This window comes from Mesoplodon mirus, assembly GCF_964341445.2.
Source record: "Mesoplodon mirus genome assembly, chromosome: 10".
Taxonomy (NCBI): domain Eukaryota; kingdom Metazoa; phylum Chordata; class Mammalia; order Artiodactyla; family Ziphiidae; genus Mesoplodon; species Mesoplodon mirus.
In genome coordinates, this window is record NC_138986.1 from 30,426,314 (window position 1) to 30,448,037 (window position 21,724).

The 21,724-nt window shown below is 38.8% G+C and overlaps 1 protein-coding gene across 1 annotated transcript; it reads left to right on the forward strand.

Moving 5' to 3' along the window:
- The first annotated feature begins 95 nt into the window (after positions 1–95).
- Positions 96–21,053, forward strand: VNN1 (vanin 1). Its single transcript, XM_082633308.1, has 7 exons — positions 96–370; positions 1,870–2,000; positions 11,024–11,216; positions 11,904–12,195; positions 12,631–12,992; positions 19,033–19,203; positions 20,187–21,053. The coding sequence occupies exons 1-7, from the start codon at positions 158–160 to the stop codon at positions 20,367–20,369; spliced, it is 1,545 nt and encodes a 514-aa protein (XP_082489434.1). The 5' UTR covers positions 96–157; the 3' UTR covers positions 20,370–21,053.
- Positions 21,054–21,724: the final 671 nt, after the last annotated feature.

Consider the following 21,724-nt stretch of genomic DNA (forward strand, 5'->3'; position numbering starts at 1 on the left):
CCGCGCGGCGCGGCGCAGCGGCAGCAACTGCTGCAAATCGCTGCTGCCTGTAATTTATTTTTCAAGTGCTAAGTTCTGGGAACCACGTGATTTCTTGTGTTTCCTCCCTGTAGATATCAGGGCTTGCTCTGCTTTTCAGCAATCGTTGGACTTCAGCATGACTATGTCTCAGTTGCTGGATTATGTGGCAATTTTCTTTTTCTGTGTCTTAAAAGCCAGCTCTCTGGATACGTTTACTGCAGCTGTTTATGAGCATGCAGTGATATTGCCTAATGCCACCCTGATACCGGTGTCCCATGAAGAGGCCTTGCTATTAATGAACCAAAATCTGGATCTTTTGGAAGGAGCAATCGCATCAGCATCAAAGCAGGTACCATTTCTCAAGTGTGCTGGCTTCTACGTAGAGAAAAGGGTGGGGTCTTAGGAGACAGAATCACTGTCAGGGTCAATTACACTTTTGAATGACATATGTGTCAGGGTAGCCAAGACCTTCTTTTACAGAGTCCTCCCTGCTCCTAGTTATGAGAGCAAAGACACTATTACATGCTTCCCTTGTAGTGAGAGCAACGTTTTGAAAAGAATGGCTGGTTATTAAGTGGCAACAAACTTTTGAGGAACTTGCTATAAATTCAACAGTTTTGTTGCTCTTTTCTGCTACAGATGGAGGGTGAAGGACAGATGGGTGAGGGATCAGTTGCTATTCTTAGAGTGTTTGTGGCCTTGGTGTGCTTTTGCGCTCTTAAGAGTTTGTAGGTTTTTAGGTTAGTTCATAACACCAAGACAATTAAACGTAAATTGCATTGTGTATTATATACAGTGTGTCTTATATACTTCATACTTCATTCTAATTACAAGACAAAAGTACATATGTTAATGCATAGTAAGTCCTTGAGTTGAATGAAGGGTTAAGTTTAAGTGTGTGGTTTGGACGAATATAATTGAAATAAGCTATTTGTAGATCAGGTAAACAAGGGATATATAAAGTCTGATGAAAGTCATGGATATATACATATGACATATATCTATCAACATACATTCTTCTACATGCAAAGATTTAAAAAGGTTATTAAGGGGACTTCCTTGGTAGTGCAGTGGTTAAGACTCCAAGCTCCCAATGCAGGGGGCCTGGGTTCGATCCCTGGTCAGGGAACTAGATCCCACATGCATGCCGCAACTAAGAGTTCAAATGCCACAACTAAGGAGCCGGTGAGCTGCAACTAAGGAGCCTGCCTGCTGCAACTAAGACCCAGCACAATCAAATTAATTAATTAATTAATTAGAAGGTTATTAAGAATTCTGAGGTTCTTTTTCACCTTAGTCCAACTATTTCCTTAAAGGCCACACAGCAGCTTCCAGGATGGCCCTCCTACTGAAGGCGCCCAGGTGAGCTCACGTTGTACCTGTAGGCCTGGCACCCTTCAGGTAACTGTGTCAGAGCTCCCTTCTGAGAAGCAGGAATCACATTTGCAGGGTACGAGGCAGGAAAGGCTGGGCGGAGGAGAGAGTGATAAATCAATCCTGACACACTCAGGCAAAATAATTGGCCAAAGGTCAGGGAGAGGGCTTGTCCAGGAAAGAGTTAGGTTTATAGGTAACAACCACAGTGAGTGGTTGAGCCTGAGAATAGCCTGGAAAAACATTAACAGCCGTGAAAGGATGAAAAAGTTACATAGAAATGATTACTGTGGGATTAGAAAATGAAAGTGGTTGGGCAAAGAGAATAAATTATAAAAATATAGAAAGCAAAAGAATAAGGTGGAAAAAAAACCCTGAATGTTTGTTCTTCAGCCACTCAGGTCTTCTTGCAGGCCCCCTTTTTGACTGTTTGCTTATTTGAGAAATATTTTGATTCAGCTCCATTTTTAACAGGGTGCACATATTATTGTGACTCCAGAAGATGGTATTTACGGCTTTAACTTCAACAGGGAATCTATCTACCCATACTTGGAGGATATCCCAGACCCTCAAGTGAACTGGATCCCTTGTAATAATCCCGACAGGTAAAGAAACATATTGTGGAAAATTTAACCATGAACATGAACTTACTTTACCTGGGAAAACTTTGTAGAAGATCACTGTATAAGATTTACTATTGACTCTAAGTTTCAAGATAGTTTTATAATTTTTCATCTCCTACAGATATGTGTATTAGGAAAATGAATATGAATTATGATATCACAAAAGTCAGTGCTGTAACGTAACATAGAAATGATCAAATTCAATGTGAATTTCCACTGGGGGAATGATCTGGAGATGACAGCATAACTTAGGGCCACAGGGTGGTTGGCTAGAGGAAGAACCATATCCAAACTCACCTCTTCTGACTCCTTGCCAGTAAACAGAAAATTGTTTCCCTATGTAGGTCTGTACTTTTAAAACTAAGTGAGAAAATAGTGAGACAGAGTCACATGTCAGTATAAGATTAAAATTTTTCCTTTCACATTAATAAGATAGCTGGATGAGGTTAATATATATGAAATTCTTCAAGCTTAAGCTGATAACCTAGGAGGTGATATAGCAGAACTGTGTAAGTGTTTGACATCAAGTCTAGAATAAGAAATATGGAGTCTGATAAAAGTAGCACTATTATTTTTAATATAAGCAAAACAATACAAACTGGGTACAACACTTTAGAGAATCACATCAGTTAGCTCACTTCTTTCCAAATGTATTATTGCTAAAATTGTAGGAGTTCCTCTTTTGGAACTGCTCTCAAAACCACACAAACAACTATATCTGCTTATAGAGACACCTTGATTTTGACAAAGTTCAATATTATTTATCTTAATGAACTACCTTATATTTCATTACATCATAAATTTTTCTTATTTAACCATGTCTTATACCAGAGCTTCAGATTCTAAAGGGCAAGCACCATTATGACTTCCATTTTGAATTGATTTCATTTGTTTCTGAATGACCTTTCCCTAGAACCAAATTTCCTAGGGCCTTCTGAAAATACCCACCAGGGTGTTCCATTTTTCCATTTCAAGAAGTCTGGTAGGAGAAAGAGGAACCAAGATGGCAGAGTAGAAAGACATGCTCTCACTCCCTCTTGTGAGAACACCAGAATCACTACTAGCTGATGGACAATTATCAATAGGAAGACGCTGGAACTCATGTAAAAAGATACCCCACATCCAGAGACAAAGGAGAAGCCACAATGAGATGGTAGGAAGGGCACAATAACAGTAAAATCAAATCCCATAACTGCTGGGTGGAGGACACTTATATCACAGAAGTCCACGCACTGGAGTGAAGGTTCTGGGCTCCACGTCAGGCTTCCCAACCTGGAGGTCCAGCAACAGGAGGAGGAATTCCTAGAGAATCAGTCTTTGAAGGTTGGTGGGATTTGATTGCAGGACTTTGACAGGACTGGGGGAAACAGAGACTCCACTCTTGGAGGGCACACACAAAGTAGTGTGCGCATCAGGACCCAGGGGAAAGAGCAGTGACCACAGGGGAGACTGAACCAGACCTACCTGCTAGTGTTGGAGGATCTCCTGCACAGGCAGGGGTTGGCTGTGGCTCACTGTGAGGACAAGGACACTGGCAGAAGAAGTTCTGGGAATACTCCTTGGCATGAGCTCTCCCAGAGTCCACCATTAGCCCCACCAAAGAGCCCAGGTAGGCTCCAGTGTTGGGTTGCCTCAGGCCAAACAACCAACAGGGAGGGAACCCAGCCCCACCCATCAGCAGTCAAACGGATTAAAGTTTTACTGAGCTCTGCCCACCAGAGGAACAGTCAGCTCTACCCACCACCAGTCCCTCCCATCAGGAAACTTGCACAAGACTCTTAGATAGCCTCATCCACCAGAGGGCAGACAGCAGAAGCAAGAAGAACTACAATCCTGCAGCCTGTGGAACAAAAACCACATACACAGAAAGATAGACAAGATGAAAAGGCAGAGGGCTATGTACCAGGTGAAGGAACAAGATAAAACCCCAGAAAAACAGCTAAATGAAGTGGAGATGGGCAAGCTTCCAGAAAAAGAATTCAGAATAATGATAGTGAAGATGATCCAGGACCTCGGAAAAAGAATGGAGGCAAAGATCAGGAAGATGCAAGAAATGTTTAACAAAGACCTAGAAGAATTAAAGAACAAACAAACAGAGATGAACAATACAATAACTGAAATGAAAACTACACTAGAAGGAATCAATAGCAGAATAACTGAGGCAGAGGAACGGATAAGTAACCTGAAAGACAGAATGGTGGAATTCACTGCTGAGGAACAGAATAAAGAAAAAAGAATGAAAAGAAATGAAGACAGGGGCCTCCCTGGTGGTGCAGTGGTTGAGAGTCTGCCTACCGATGCAGGGACACGGGTTCGTGCCCCGGTCTGGGAAGATCCCACATGCCGCGGAGCGGCTGGGCCCGTGAGCCATGGCCGCTGAGCCTGTGCATCCGGAGCCTGTGCTCCGCAACGGGAGAGGCCATAACAGTGAGAGGCCCGGGTACGGCAAAAAAAAAAAAAAAAAAAAAAAAAAAAAAGAAATGAAGACAGCCTAAGAGACCTCTGGGACAACATTAAACACAACAACATTCGCATTATAGGGGTCCCAGAAGGAGAAGAGAGAGAGAAAGGACCCGAGAAAATATTTGAAGAGATTATAGTCAGAAACTTCCCTAACATGGGAAAGGAAATAGCCACCCAAGTCCAGGAAGCACAGTGAGTCCCATACAGGACAAACCCAAGGAGAAACATGCCGAGACACAGAATAATCAAATTGGCAAAAATTAAAGACAAAGAAAAATTATTCAAAGCAGCAAGGGAAAAATGACAAATAACATTCAAGGGAACTCCCATAAGATTAACAGCTGATTTCTCAGCAGAAACTCTACAAGCCAGAAGGGAGTGGCATGATATACTTAAAGTGATGAAAGGGAAGAATCTACAACCAAGATTACTCTACTCAGCAAGGATCTCATTCAGATTCGATGGAGAAATCAAAAGCTTTACAGACAAGCAAACGCTAAGAGAATTCAGCACCACCAAACCAGCTCGACAACAAATTCTAAAGGAACTTCTCTAAGTGGGAAGCACAAGAGAAGAAAAGGACCTACAAAAAAACCCCAAAACAATTAAGAAAATGATCATAGGAACATGCATATCGATAATTACCTTAAACGTGAATGGATTAAATGCTTCAATCAAAAGACACAGGCTGCTGAATGGATAAAATAACAAGACCCATATATATGCTGTCTACAAAAGACCCACATCAGACCTAGGGACACATACAGGGTAAAAGTGAGAGGATGGAAAAAGATATTCCATGCAAATGGAAATCAAAAGGAAGCTGGAGTAGCAATACTCATATCAGATAAAATAGACTTTAAAATAAAGAAGGTTATAAGAGACAAGGAAGGACACTACATAATCATCAAGGGATCAATCCAAGAAGAAGATATAACAATTATAAATAGATATGCACCCAATATAGGAGCACTTCAATACATAAGGCAACTGCTAACAGCTATAAAAGAGGAAATTGACAGTAACACAATAATAGTGGAGGACTTTAACACCTCACTTACACCAATGGACAGATCATCCAAAATGAAAATAAATAAGGAAACAGAAGCTTTAAATGACACAATAGACCACATAGATTTAATTGATATTTATAGGACGATCCATCCAGATTACACTTTGTTTCAAGTGCGCATGGAACATTCTCCAGAATAGATCACATCTTGGTTCACAAATCAAGCCTCAGTAAACTTAAGAAAATTGAAATCATATCAAGCATCTTTTCTTACCACAGTGCTATGAGATTAGGAATCAATTCCAGCGAAAAAAACGTAAAAAACACAAAAACATGGAGGCTAAACAATACGCTACTAAATAACCAAGAGGTCACTGAAGAAATCAAAGAGGAAATCAAAAAATACCTAGAGACAAATGACAATGAAAACACGATGATCCAAAACCTATGGGATGCGGCAAAAGCAGTTCTAAGAGGGAAGTTTATAGCAATACATGCCTACCTCAAGAAACAAGAAAAATCTCAAACAATCTAACCTTACACCTAAAGAAACTAGAGAAAGAAGAACAAACAAAACCCAAAGTTAGCAGAGGGAAAGAAATCATAAAGATCAGAGCAGAAATAAATGAAATAGAAACAAAGAAAACAATAGCAAATTTCAATAAAACTAAAAGCTGGTTCTTTGGGAAGATAAGCAAAATTGATAAACCATTAGTCAGACTCATCAAGAAAAAGAGAGAGAGGGGCTTCCCTGTTGGTGCAGTGGTTGAGAGTCCGCCTGCCAATGCAGGGGACATGGGTTCGTGCCCCGGTCCAGGAAGATCCAGCATGCCGCAGAATGGCTGGGCCCGTGAGCCATGGCCGCTGAGCCTGCATGTCCAGAGCCTGTGCTCTGTAACGGGATAGGCCACAACAGTGAGAGGCCCGTGTACCACAAAAAAAAAAAAAAAAGAAAAGAAAAGAAAAAGAGAGAGAGAAGACTCAATTCAATAAAATTAGAAATGAAAAAGGAGAAGTTACAACAGACACCGCAGAAATACAAAGCATACTAAGAGACTGCTACAAGCAACTCTATGCCAATAAAATGGACAACCTGGAAGAAATGGACAAATTCTTAGAAAGGTATAACCTTCCAAGATTGAACCAAGAAGAAATAGTAAATATGAACAGACCAGTCACAAGTAATGAAATTGAAACTGTGATTAAAAATCTTCCAACAAACAAAAGTCTAGGACCAGATGCCTTCACAGGTGAATTCTATCAAACATTTAGAGAAGAGCTGACACCCATCCTTCTCAAACTCTTCCAAAAAACTGCAGAGGAAGGAACACACCCAAACTCATTTTATGAGGCCACCATCACTCTGATACCAAAACCAGACAAAGATACTAGAAAAAAAGAAAACTACAGACCAATATCACTCATGAATATAGATGCAAAAATCCTCAACAAAATACTAGCAAACAGAATCCAATAACACATTAAAAGGATCATACACCATGATCAAGTGGGGTTTATCCCAGGGATGCAAGGATTCTTCAATATACGCAAATCAATCAGTGTGATACACCATATTAACAAATTGAAGAATAAAAATCATATGATCATCTCCATCGATGCAGAAAAAGCTTTTGACAAAATTCAACACCAATTTATGATAAAAAAACTCTCCAGAAAGTGGGCATAGAGGGAACCTACCTCAACATAATAAAGGCCATATATGACAAACCCACAGCAAACATCATTCTCAATGGTGAAAAATTGAAAGCATTTCCTCTAAGATCAGGAAGAAGACAAGGATGTCCACTCTCACCACTATTATTCAACATAGTTTTGGAAGTCCTAGCCATGGCAATCAGAGAAGAAAAAGAAATAAAAGGAATCCAAATTCGAAAAAAAGAAGTAAAACTGTCACTGTTTGCAGATGACATGATATTCTACATAGAGAATCCTAAAGATGCTACCGAAAAACTACTAGAGCTAATCAATGAATTTGGTAATGTTACAGGACACAAAATTAATGCACAGAAATCTCTTGCATTCCTATACACTAATGATGAGAAATCTGAAAGAGAACTTAGGGAAACACTCCCATTTACCATTGCAACAAAAAGAATAAAATACCTAGGAATAAACCTACCTAAGGAGACAAAAGACCTTATGCAGAAAACTATAAGACACCGATGAAAGAAATTAAAGATGATACCAACAGATGGAGAGATATACCATGTTCTTGGATTGGAAGCATCAATATTGTGAAAATGACTATACTACCCAAAGCAATCTACAGGTTCAATGCAATCCCTAACAAATTAACAATGGCATTTTTTACAGAACTAGAACAAAAAATCTTAAAATTTGTATGGAGACACAAAAGACCCCAAATAGCCAAAGTGGTCTTGAGGGAAAAAAACGGAGCTGGAGGAATCGGGCTCCTGGACTTCAGACTATACTACAAAGCTACAGTAACAAGACAATATGGTACTAGCACAAAACCAGAAATATAGATCAATGGCAGAGGATAGAAAGCCCAGAGATAAACCCATGCACCTATAGTCAACTAATAGTAAGTTTAGTGTGGTTGAAATGATGTGAGGGAGAGGGAGAAAAGTAGGAGATGGAGGCAGAAAGGCAGACAGGTAGGAAAGCCCTGATCACATAAGGCTTCGTGGACCATAATAATTACTTTGGTACTTGAGTGAGAAAGCAGCCATTGGAGAGTTTTGGACAGAGAAATGATGTGCTCTTACTTCAGTTTTATAAGGATCACTCTAGCAGCCTCATGGAGAATAGTCTCCAGAAAGTAGGTCAGTAAAGACGCAGGGGACAGTTAAAAAGCTATGGCGATAATCTAGGCAGAGGGATTATGGTGTTTGGATAAAGATGGTAGAAGTTTGGATATTAAGAAATGACCAGATTCCGAATAAAGTCTGAAGGTAGCTCTGACAGGGTTTGCTCAAAGATTGAATGTAGGATGAGAAAGGAAGAGAGGAGTCCAGCTCCTTTACCCCTCACATACAACCAGATACCATGCCTTGTTGAGTATGTTTGACCTATCCAGAGTTGATTGCTTTCTTTTCTCAAAGTCACCAACCTTTTGGAGGGGGGGTCTGCATCACCACTTAGCCTGGGTGTTATGGGAACAGACCCTCGTTATTTCTCTTTTTAATTTTATTTATTTATTTAGCATTTATACTTCACATGCTTCCAGAAAGATCTGAGGCTTCTTACAAAATCTTATATAATTAAAAAACACAACAGTTTAGATGTAAAAACAAAGTAGAAGCTACCTGAATAAATTACAGGAAGTAGTTGTTACAAGGCAACATGGTAGTGGGCTGACAATTACAATTGGACATACAATACAGTTCTGAGAGTTCCTGGGAGGCTGAGAGGAACAATATGACTTACAAGCTTTCATTGCCTCACAGAAGAAACCTTGTAGATTTCTTGAGAGACAAACTGTGTCTAGGAACCTAACTCAAAGATGAATTTACTTATTCAGCTATTTTTCCTTGACTATTTCCTATGTACTGGGTACTCCACTATGGGAATGAGTAGGAATTCTTCTATAAGGGACATCCTTTAATGCAGCAAATGTCTGCACCTCTGATAAAGGTGATGTGGCCTGCAGATTAAAGAGTCGGTCATTAGTTCAATAAGTTAAAAAAAAAATACTTGCCTAATTAGCTAGCTTGAATGAAAAGCATTTTGATACTTGATTGCATATTATTTTGTACTGTTGTTTCAGGGTTTTGTGTGCATACACATTTTCTCCAGTAAGATTAGAGGATTTTGAAGTGCACCAGTCATATTTTACACTGTATCTCCCACACTGTGCACTTGGACAGCTCTACCTAGAATGTCCTTTCCCCAGATGCCTGCATATCTAACATGGTGCTTTGTGTAGTGCTAGGACCCAACAAAGATTTTTTGAATATTTCATAACATTTTTAAGGTTAGTAAATGTCTTCTTCAATAATTGATGACTTGTATTATATTTTGAGATTGAACACTTTGAAAGCAGTCTTAGAAAATACACTTTAATTCTTCTGTTTCACCTCCTTTTTCTGTTCCCAGTAGCCCTAGGACAGAGGTCTGCATGCCTTCAGGGCTCAGCAAATATTAAGGATTAAGTGAGAAGCAGATTTCAGGCTCACATAAGCAAAATGCATTTTTTAAACTCCAAATCTAACAAAGAATTTTGGAGCTTTTCTGGGTATAGCAAACAGTCTGAAAAATGTAGTTTAAATGGAAATGTATTAAAATATATGACGCACTTTCAAGATTAATACAGACAGGAGGAAAATATGTAATCGGGACTGTTTTAGAAATCCAGAACAGTAAGCTTCTATTTCATGTATCTATTCTACCACTTCAGGTGATTTGAAAAGACATGGGATAAATATGCTTCAAGTGGTCCAATGTATTGTATTTATATCTGCATTTCAGATATGACTTGAAGCACACAAGGGGGGAAAATTATCAAATAGTCATTTTTTATATAAATGCACTGAGATAATAATTTTTTAAGATGCAGTTTCCTATCCTTGTTGGTCTTTTTCAATGATATGTTTTGTGGATGATTGCTATGGTTTTGCTTATATTGCCAGCAGATGACACCAAATTTTCTTATAGTAAGTTCTCAGATCTAATGTACAGCATGGTGACTATAGTTAACAATACTGTATTGTATATTTGAAAGTTGCTTTGGGAGTAGATTTTAAATGTTCTCACCATAACAACAATAAAATTGTAATTCTGTGAGGTGAAGGATAATCACATTGTGGTAAGCACTTCTCAATATATACATGTATCAAATCATCACATTTTACATCTTAAACTTATACAGTGTTATATACCACTTCTATCTCAATGCAACTGGGGAAAAAACACAATAACTCCCGACTTCACCCTCCCTTCAGCCCTTGGCAACCATCATTCGACTTTCTTTCTCTATAATTAGAGACTGCAATTTACCTTCCAAGCATTTCCCTGGAAGTTTCATGTCTTTGAGTAGACTCCAGATTTCCAAAATAATTATGTCAGCTAGCTTCTTGTAGGCAAGTTTTATCTAGGTAGAGAGATGGATTCCTGGCACTTCCTACTCTGCCATCTTTCCACAATCATCCTACTTCTGAAATGTTGTTCTTTCATTCAAAATATTTTTTAATACCTCTTTTCTTTCAGGCATGTGTTCGGTGAACAGGAGATGTGTGTCTTTGCCCCCAAATATCTATAAGATGTGACATACAAGATGAGCACATAAATGAATCTATGATTATAGATGATGATAAATGCCATAAGAATATACATGACCTGGAGTCTTATCCTAGAATAGTTTCCTAGAACCAAATTCCCACAAGCATGGACTTCCTCTGAAGTCTTTTCTTGTTTTAATCCTTCCCTTCTATCTATGCTATTTAGAATTTATTTTTGTGTATATCACATAAGTTCAGGCAACTATCATTCTGAATTTAATTAAACGCTAAGTTTGATTTTTTTTCCTCTTCCAATGAACACATACCAGATTTGGCCGCACCCCAGTGCAAAAAAGGCTCAGCTGTCTGGCCAAGGACAACTCCATCTACATCGTGGCAAACATTGGGGACAAGAAGCCATGCAATACAAGTGACCCTCAGTGTCCCCCTGATGGTCATTACCAATACAACACTGATGTGGTGTTTGATTCTGAGGGGAAACTGGTGGCCCGCTACCATAAGGTAAAAGTCATTTGCAGATAATTCAACTACTGAATTGTTTACCAAAATAAAGTGAACAAGAAGGGAAAAAAATCACCATTGTTGATAATAAAAAGCTTACTTTGAAAGCAGAGGAGAGACGAAGCATAGAAAGTAATGATTATTTGTGGTAAGTTCCTAGAAAAGGGAGGTTTCCTGTACATTTAAGAACACAGGAATGTGTCATTAGGAGTATGTGATAATCAGTAGAAGCTACCTGTTTTGAAATAAAATGTTGCCTTTTGGACTTTGTCCTTTTAATGACATGCCCTGGCAAAGGGTCAAGGATAAAATGAAAAACTCCTTACCAGATAGACTTGGTTTTAAAGAGAAAGGAGGAAAGAAAGTTCTTTGTCCACAGAAAATTATGTGTTCTTGGCAAATAGAAGTTATCTGTTTCACTCCTATGTCTCTAATATTCGAGAAGGTCTTAATAGATAAGGATTCCCTTCTACAGATCTATCAAATGTGGAAATTAAACCAAAGGCATAGTAATCCTATCAGCATAGTGATCTTTGATTTTCTAACACTCTTTCCCTGCAGAGACAGTGGTGGTAGATGAGATTGGCACTGTTTAATAGATGTGAGCTTGCACTTTTTTAGATGCAGTGATATCTGGGCCAACTTCTTAAAAGAGATTTCCCCCCCATCATCTTCTGTTTATTGCAGCAAAATCTATTCTTGGGTGAAGATCAGTTCAATGCCCCCAAGGAACCTGAGGTCGCGACTTTCAACACCACCTTTGGAAAGTTTGGCATTTTCACGTGCTTTGATATTCTCTTTCATGATCCTGCTGTGACTCTGGTGAAAGATTTCCATGTGGACACCATACTCTTCCCGACAGCTTGGATGAATGTTTTGCCACATTTGTCAGCTATTGAATTCCACTCAGCTTGGGCTATGGGCATGGGAGTCAACTTCCTTGCATCCAATCTACATTACCCCTCAAAGAACATGACAGGTAACGTGTCATCTTTAAGACTTTGATGTAATCAAAAAAGGAAAAAAAATCATGTTCTTTCTAGCTAACATGTACTCCTAATACAATGTTTTCCAACTCTTAATGGTTATACATCTAGCTGGTGACACGCTGTAGAATCAATCTCAACCTAAATTGTTTCATAAATTGATTTAGCTTTATTCAACTTGAATGTACACTCTTATTGTTTTTTTCAAAATTTACTACTTCTTACATGAAACTCTCTCTTCTTGGCTTCTTGGTGACATACTCTATTGGATTTCATCTCACCTATCTGTCCTTATCAACATATTTTACTGAAATTAATGAAATATATAGCTTAGAGAAACTAAAATGTTAATATGAGTTTAGAATAACAATAACAACTAGGCAACCCCTTTTTGCTTTAGTGTTTTAAATGTCATTTCCAATTTCCAGGAAGTGGCATCTACGCACCTGATTCTCCAAGAATATTTCATTATGATATGAAGACAGAGGAGGGAAAACTCCTCCTCTCACAACTGGCCTCCCACCCACACCCCACAGCAGTAGTGAATTGGACTTCTTATGCGAGTGGTATAGAAACCCCCTCAATGGGAAACCAGGAATTTAAGGGCATCATCTTTTTTGATGAATTCACCTTCTTGGAGCTCAAAGACATCACAGGAAATTACACAGTTTGTCAGAAAGATCTCTGCTGTCATCTAAGTTACAAGATGTCTGAGAAGAGATCAGATGAAGTTTATGTACTAGGGGCATTTGATGGACTACATACTGTGGAAGGGAGCTATTATTTACAGGTAATGATTGTTTTGGTGGCAGGGGAATTACTGGATAAAACAGGACACCCAGTTAAATTTGAATTTCAGATAAACAATGAATTACTTTCATTATAAGTATGTCCCACTTTGGGGGACATGTGTATACTGAAAATTGGTTGTTTATTTGAAATTCCAATTTATTGGGTATCCTGAATTTTTACTTGCTAAAACTTGCAATCTTAGATGTCAGTCCAATTTTAAACTGGTTGGGAAAAGGCAGAACATTTACTTGCAGTCCCAGTGTTTAAAATGATATATTAATCAAATTACAGATAATTTTAATGAATAATTAACATCTAATATTTTCTGCCTGAACTTATTAAGGCATTTCCCATTTACGGTCACTAATGCCTATCTTGTTTTATAAGAAGCTTCAGACTGAGTATGTCCCGGAGACATATAGAGCTGACCTCTGTGATGTACAGTAGAATAGCTGCAAAGATTGAGACATCTCACAGCCCTCAACATAAAGGGGGAGCTATTATAGCCAGTTGAGATGGAACCCTTAAGAACAAGCTGCTTCCATGTTTCTCTCATTCTGCTTTTCTTTTCCTTGATCTGGTCCCCATCCTATCTCACCCAGATTATTGCAGTCTCCTCCTAAGAGGGCTTCCCATTAATAGTTTCAGTTCTATCCAGTTCATTCTTTACACTATAATTACAAAAATCATGGCACACCATTTTTGATTATTTCCCTCACTTGCTTAAAATTCCTCACTGTTTTCTAATTGGCAAATCAAATTCCTTAACATAAAGGACTCAGGAAGTCTTAACACGTGCTTTTTCCTACTCTCTGTCCTCATGTCTCACTTCTACCCCCATGAACCCTGGGCTTCTATCGTATTGAGATTTTTCCCATCTACAGTGTGTCAGCATCTGTAGAACCTCAGGATGTTTGAACAGTTTTTTTTTTTTTGTTTGTTTGTTTGTTTTAATCTTTGATGACCCCCAGCTACTCAGCACTCATAGTGCTTTACAGGTGTCATCTTCACCAAGGTGGCTTCTCTGACACTCCCACTCCCTAGCTGGGTTAGGTAACTCCTTTATATACTCCCATATATCCTATGCTTAACTTTTCCAAAGACATATCATGTCAAATTATGTGCATACTTGTTTGAGAGTGGAAGCCTTTTGAGTGCTGGAACCATGTCCACTGTGTAGCATTTTGTTTGCTGTATGATAAGCACCTCTACCACAGCTTGTTCATTTTGACAAATATTTATCGAGTGCAAAATACATATCAGGCATATATTTGGTGCTAATGTGGTGAAGATGAATAAGTATGGACCCTCCTCCTGAGGAATTTAGTAGGGGAGAAAGACAGATGAACATAATTTCAGTACAGGTTGGCATGTGATAGAACAAAGGCATATTTTGCTATAGAAATACTAAGGAGCTGCACTTAGCCTAATTTGGGGATCCAGGGAAGTTTCTGAAGACATGCTGCTTGAACTTATGCTATTCTATCCAGGTGAAAAAAAGTGGAAGGGAATTCTAGGTGGGGTTAAGAGCCTGAGCAGGGGGGTGGATATGTCAAAAAGCAGGGTATGCAGAGACAAGCAAGCAGCTGACTGTCACTAAAATGTAGCATAAGAAGCAAGGATGGTTGGAAGATAAGCGTAGAGGCAGGACCACATCCTGCAGGATCTTACCTCTCATTCCTAAGATGTGGACTTCATTCCATCAGTGATAGGTTTCTGTTGGAAGGTGTTCAGCAGGGGAATGATGTGATCACATCTGTTTTTGAGTAGATTGTTTTGGTTGCACTACGGATCATGGAACATAGGACAAAATGACTAGTTAGATTATTAAAATAGTCCTATTGAGACCTGAACCAAGATTATGTTCGTAGGAATAAAAGCAGGGTATGGAGTCAAGAAATATTTAGAAAACTAAACTTAGTAGCTAATTTGACATGGAACAGGAAAGCAGAATGAAGGGTCTAGAATACCAGGTGTCTGGCAAGAGTGGCTGGATGAAATGTGATGCTTTGACAGATCAGGATTCAAGAGGAGGAGCAAATTGGATGGGAGTGGGGAAGATGTTCAATTCAGCTTTGGACGTGCTGGTTTTTAATTACTTTGGGGACATTCAGTTGGAGCCATCCAATAGGCTGTTGAATATATGGGTCTGATACTTTAGGGAGATACGAGATTTAGAAATATTGTTTTGAGAACCAGCAGGAAAAAGGTGGTGGTAAACCCACAAGAGTGAATTGCAAAAGCTGACTAAAACAGTGAAGAACAGTGAGTTAAAGGTGGAAGCTTTTGAAACTCCTGTGTTTGGGCAGGAAATAAACAGAAGAATAGAAACATGCAAATATGTTTGAGAAATAAAGGAGAACTTAAAGAGAACTCTCATGGAAGGAAAGGAAGCAGAGACTCTCAGAAGGAGGAAATTGTGAAGTGTATTTGTGCAATGTTTACCATTATTGAATGAATGAGTATAATTTTGGTGGAATCTCTTGGGCTCATAATGATAGAGTGAAAGACAGATTACAGTGGGTTGAAAAGTCAAAGGGAAGTGAGATATTGAAAGAGCGAGTGAATATTTCTTTTGCAAAAATCTTGTCTGATACAGGAAGAAAGGAAACAAGGTAGAAGCTAGACAGAGAGGCCCATGCTTTTTTTGTTTTTTGTTCTCCCAATAGATGAGAGAAATATAGGCCTAAGGGAAAGAGCAACAAGAAAGGAAAGGATGAAAATATCGGCAGAATCAATATTCTTTATCAGTGCTCTGAGGTGCTAGAAGAAAGGGGAAAAAAATGGTATAAAACCACAGGTAGAAAATGTCCAATGATTGGAAATAAGTTTAAAAAATTATGTTGTAGAAGACTATTTATTGCCATATAAATATCATATATTATGCAGCATATTGACATATATTGCATTATATATGTGGTATACATATGGTATTATATTGCCATATTTTTAAAATTAAAAAACTGTGATTTTTTTTTATTATTTTGTGATCTAGTTTTAAGTTTAAAAAGCTGGTTAAAACACAAGATACAGTCTCTCAGCTCTTCCTCCCTCTTTTCCATCCTTCCCTCTCAGTCTTGTCTGCTTCTCTGCCTGTCCCAGAGTCTTGGTTCCACTTGAGGGGATTGGCAGTAGGTCTCTTCTTGGTGTTGGGAGGTTGGTTAGTGCTGTCAAGTGAAACGAAGTCCTCTGTTATTATTGCTGGACAGTGATCCCCTAGCTAAGCCACTGGTGCCAGACAGGTTTTCGAATTCGAAATTCTAAGTTTAGAAGCTTTCTTCATGGATATGGTGACTTTTTAGGGTTACCAAAACTGACTAAAAGTTCTGAGCATGCCAATTTTAAGCTTCACAGAGGGATGGTCTAGCTGGGCTTTTGATTAGGGGAATCCCTGAGATAAGTGCCTTTAGAGACTTCCCTTTGGGATGATTAGGTTTTCCAGGTTTCAAAATTCTTCTATTTCCCTTCCTGAATAATTAAACAAATAAAAACACAGGATGCCCAGGTAAATTCAAAGTTCAGATAAACAGCAAATTAAAAAAAATAAGTATGTCCATGCAATAGTTGGGACATATTTATACTAAAAACTGGTTTTAGTTTTTTTAGTTTATCTGAACTTCAGATTTAACTGGGACTCCTGTCCTGTAATTTATCTGGCAACCTTATTCCTGAAGGATAAATGCCTTTTTTGGCAGCATTTAGAGAGTCAAGTGAGGGAAATGACCTTTCAGGGTGGAAGGAGATGGTTTTACCATTCAGTTTGATTCATTCAAGGAATCCCCTTCAAATACGTCTTTCAAAACCTCCATCTAAACATCGTCTGCTTTACCCTCTCTGAAAATAAGTATTCCACCTTTTACTGGAACAAGGAAAGGGTAGTTGCCCATCCATGGGTGGGGACTCAGTATTGAGGCATTCTTAACAACTTCCCACAAATTTTCCTTTCTTCAAGCACCCCGATTTACTCCCAGCTCCTGAGGTAACTAGTGCTTCCAGGGATGGAAACTTTTGAGTATTCTCAAAAGTTTAGATAGGTTGATTCTTAGCTTTCCCCACAGCTAGTTCAGAACTTGGCTTTCTTAGGTCTGTTAAATCAGTTACCTTTTTTAAAATTGAACTTTAGTTGATTTATAATATAGTGATAGTTTCAGGTGTACGACGTAGTGATTCAGTATTTTTGCAGATTATATTCCATTATAGGTTGTTACAAGATAATAGATATAATTCCCTGTGCTATACAGTATACCTTTGTTGCTTATCTACTTTATGTATAGTAATGTGTATCTGTTAATCTCATACCCTTAATTTGTTCCTCACACCTTCCTTCTTCCCTTTGGTAACCACAAGTTTGTTTTCTATATCTATGAGCCTGTTTCAGTTTTGTTTTTTTTTTACACATTCATTTGTAACTTTTTTTTTTTTTTTTGCGGTACGCAGGCCTCTCACTGTTGTGGCCTCTCCCGTTGTGGAGCACAGGCTCCGGACGCACAGGCTCAGTGGCCATGGCTCACGGGCCCAGCTGCTCCACAGCATGTGGGATCCTCCCGTGTCCCTTGCATCGGCAGGCGGACTCTCAACCACTGCACCACCAGGGAAGCCCTGTATCATTTTTTAGATTCCACATTCTCTGTCTGACTTATTTCACTAAGTATAATATTCTCTAGGTCCATCCACATTGCTGCAAATGGTAATATTTCATTCTTTTTTATGGCTTAGTAATATTCCATTGTATATATGTACCTCATCTTTATTTATTTATTTATTTATTTATTTATTTTTGGCTATGTTGGGTCTTCATTTCTGTGTGAGGGCTTTCTCTAATTGCGGCAAGTGAGGGCCACTCTTCATTGCGGTGCACGGGCCTCTCACTATTGCAGAATCTCTTGTTGCAGAGCACAGGCTCCAGACACGCAGGCTCAGTAGTTGTGGCTCATGGGCCTAGTTGTTCCGTGGCATGTGGGATCTTCCCAGACCAGGGCTCAAACCCCTGCCCCCTGCATTGGCAGACAGATTCTCAACCACTGCACCACCAGGGAAGCCCTGTACCTCGTCTTCTTAATCCAATAGTCTGTTGGTGGGCACTTGGGTTGCTTCCTCAGTTATCATTTTTGCATCAACACCCCAACTTCTAAACTTGTGCCATAATCTATCCTCCTGTTCTCCTAATCTTGTGGGTTTAGATCTTCCAAAAAAAAATAATAAAGTTGGTTTTAGTAGGATTGCAAGGGAACAAAATTGAAGCATGCCTTCATTTTACCTTTGTCTGAAAGTTATTTGTATCCCGTCTTGACACACTTGCCCTAAAACGCTTGCTCTCCAACTTCAAAAGTGGAAGCAGGGAGACCATTTAGGGGCTATTGCTTTAGTCAAGCAAGAAATAAAGGTGGCTTGGAGTAAAGCTTTGAAGATACAGTACAGATGGAGTTAAATGAAGATGGATCTTCCTTTTGGGGACTTTGCATCTGCATGGTGAGGTGATTCATACACTTAAATTTACATGCAAATAGCTATGTAGTGTAGTGTAGTATAGTATAACTACATAGAATAACGAGAGCTGTTATCATTATCCTGCTCAGGTATAAGGTATGTGACTTTTCCAGATCACAAGAGTTGTCTCTATCAACTCTAGGGCTCAGTACAGATTTAAAGTTCCTTCATTGTTAGAAATAGGTACTAAGGTAGAAATTAAACTAGTGTCTAAACTTTTTAAAAATAATCAGACAGTTTTGATTATTAAAAACACGGCTAACTTGAAAACAATTAGGGTATAATTGTTCATGACTGTAGACCAAGGATCTGATTATTTCTTTACGTGGTTTAATCTGTTTACAGTGAACTGCAGAAAGCACTAGGGTCTGAAGTCCTTTATTTTTATTACTAGTTGCAATAGTATTCAGCAACGAACCAGATTAAATCTAATGAGGAAGTAATACTCTAACAAACATTATAAACAAAGGGGCATAGGCACTTTTTTCTAGGTCAAGAGAATGTTTCAACTGGCTTTCTTAAGACTTATTGTTTTGTTTTTATGTTCCTAGATTTGTACTCTGTTGAAGTGTAAAACAACGGACTTACACACTTGTGGTGATCCAGTTGAAACTGCTTCCACCAGGTTTGACATGTTCTCCCTCAGTGGCACTTTTGAAACCCAGTATGTCTTCCCTGAGGTGCTGCTGAGTGAAATTAAGCTTGCACCTGGAGAATTTCAGGTACGATTTTTTGTTTAATATTGCCAACTCATTTTATGTAAGAGGAAGCATCTTTTGAATAGAAAACCTGCCCAGGTGCTTACACATATCATGAAAATCTTCATTTGGAAAGGGTAAAATTGTCCTTAGGGCTCACCAAGGACACTGAGGACATGGGATCTCTTGTCTAAAATTCCCTTAGAGAAAAATGAGCTTGTCCTTGAGAATAAAGAAATATATCTTATTGTGGGGACTTCAGGGAGTGGGCTGGGGTGTTTAAGGTCTGTCAAGTAGAAAGAAGACTCAAGAAGAGTTTCAGGACCAGTCCCACCTCTTGTATCACTGGGAAGGGATGGCCTAGGACACTGTGTGACCATCAGAGAAAAGGAAAAGCTGAGAGAGAATTGGACAGTCGCTGAATTGGCAAGAAAGCAAAACCTTTTTGTTGTTGTTGTTAATATGCAAGAAATAATTTATTACTGCGCAAGTGTTCTGTCCAGCCACGTTCTCCTACTGACTTTTCCTGCAGGTCCCACTCTCACTCCCCTCTCCTCGTCCAAACAGTTGCTGTGGGGAGTTGGGGACAATGGGCAGGTAGGGAGGCTGTGGTGAGTGAGTGTCAGGGATGATAGAGGCTCAGCCCATAACCCCATTAGTCAAGCCCGCCTGACCCTTTGGAGGAGTCTTTTTCTTGTTGGAGAGAACAAGATTTCTCTCTTATTTATTCTCAAATCCATTGTTTTATGTTTATTAACTCATCAGATGCTCTCTCAGAGTAAATGATAAGATATAGATTATGGGCATTTCAATAATAAATGAATCAGTGTCAATTCCATAGCTCCAATTTTTCTTATACTCTGTACCATTTCATATATTTCAGATGGAATGGAATCTGGCCATTATTTTTACTGTTCCTTCATCCAGTTGTACTGAATTTTAAGAGTATGTTGTGAGGTTGTATAACTGAAAGTTTTTCTCAGTCAACTTCCCTGTGTTTTAAATAGGTGTCAAGTGACGGACGCTTGTGCAGCCAGAAGCCACTATCTGGACCTATCTTGACAGTAACTCTGTTTGGAAGGTTATATGAGAAGGACAGTGCCCCAAATGCTTTCTCAGACCTCACGGCACAGGCACTGAGAGTAATGCTCATAGTTGTCATACCTATTGTGTACTCATTAGGCTGGTAGAATATTTACATTTTCTCTCTTTTACTTCAGATCATTTAAGTGGATGTGAAAAGAAGAATGGGTCTGGGATTTTGATAATAGTGGTCATGGTCTTTCATATCAGTGAATTACTAATACACTTTTTCTTTTGTTTAGACAAATACACACACACACACACACAACAGTATAAGCCAGATAAATAGTGAAAGAATTTTGAAAGGTAAAATCTGTAAAATGAGAACAACAATTATACCCACCTGTTAGGTTTTTTTGGTGAGAATTAAATAAGTTACTGCAGTTAAAGTGCTTAGACAAGTTCCCAGCTCATGGAAAGCCCTCTATATATGTTAGCTATTACAACGATATAGGACTATCAGAGAAAAACCAACTGTGATGTATTTATTGCTGAAATTATATCACCTCTGATTGTACAAAGTGCATATATTTTCCAACAGTTCAGCCACTCTGCATATTTCAGTTAGAAAATCAATGAACTCAACCTCAGCCAGTTGGGTGTGGCTTGATATCTAGCACTAAGGTATCCCAGAAGGCAGCTGGGCTTACATCTAGGAATCTGCTCAAGAGCCTTAATGTTTTTTATGTGCTTTTCAGTGGTGATTTCCTGCCTATTTTGTGCTTTGCCTATCTTGTCAACCTGTAAGCAAGCTAATAGGGTGGATTTAAAATAGACATTTATCAAACCTGGCTTGTTATTCTGTTTTTGCATGAGCTAAGAAAGGATTTTATGTTTATAAAGGTTTGAAAAAGAAAATAAAAAGAAGACATTTTTGTGACACATGAAAATTATTTGAAATTCAAAATTCAGTCTCCATACCTGAAGTTTTTTTTTTAATTTTTATTTTTTTTTTGCTTTATAACAAATTTAATCAGTTATACATATACATATCTTCCCATATCCCCTCCCTTTTGTGTCTCCCTCCCACCCTCCCTATCCCACCCCTCCAGGCGGTCACAAAGCACCGAGCTGATCTCCCTGTGCTATGCGGCTGCTTCCCACTAGCTCTCTACCTTACGTTTGGTAGTGTATATATGTCCATGCCGCTCTTTCACTTTACCACAGCTTACCCTTCCCCCTCCCCATATCCCATACCTGAAGTTTTATTGAACACAGTCATGTTTGTTTGTTTAGTATTTTTAATGGTTGTTTTCATGCTACGATTGTGGAATGGAGTAGATGTGATAGAGACCACATGGCTAAAAAGGGTGAAAATATTTATTACTTTTACAGAAAAACATTGCTGTCCCCTGCTCTAAAGTATTAAATAACAATGGACTATAGTATTGAAAACCTTTAATACAAATCAATAGGCAAATAGTCCTTGAGTGTCTTTCTTGTAATTCTTCCACACAAGGAA

Excerpts from the sequence above, each read along its gene's own strand:
- VNN1 (XM_082633308.1), top strand. The coding sequence starts at position 158 with ATGACTATGTCTCAGTTGCTGGATTATGTGGCAATTTTCTTTTTCTGT. Across the intron at positions 12,196-12,630 it reads CCCCTCAAAGAACATGACAG|GAAGTGGCATCTACGCACCT; the intron begins GTAACGTGTCAT and ends TCCAATTTCCAG. Across the intron at positions 19,204-20,186 it reads TTGCACCTGGAGAATTTCAG|GTGTCAAGTGACGGACGCTT; the intron begins GTACGATTTTTT and ends TGTTTTAAATAG.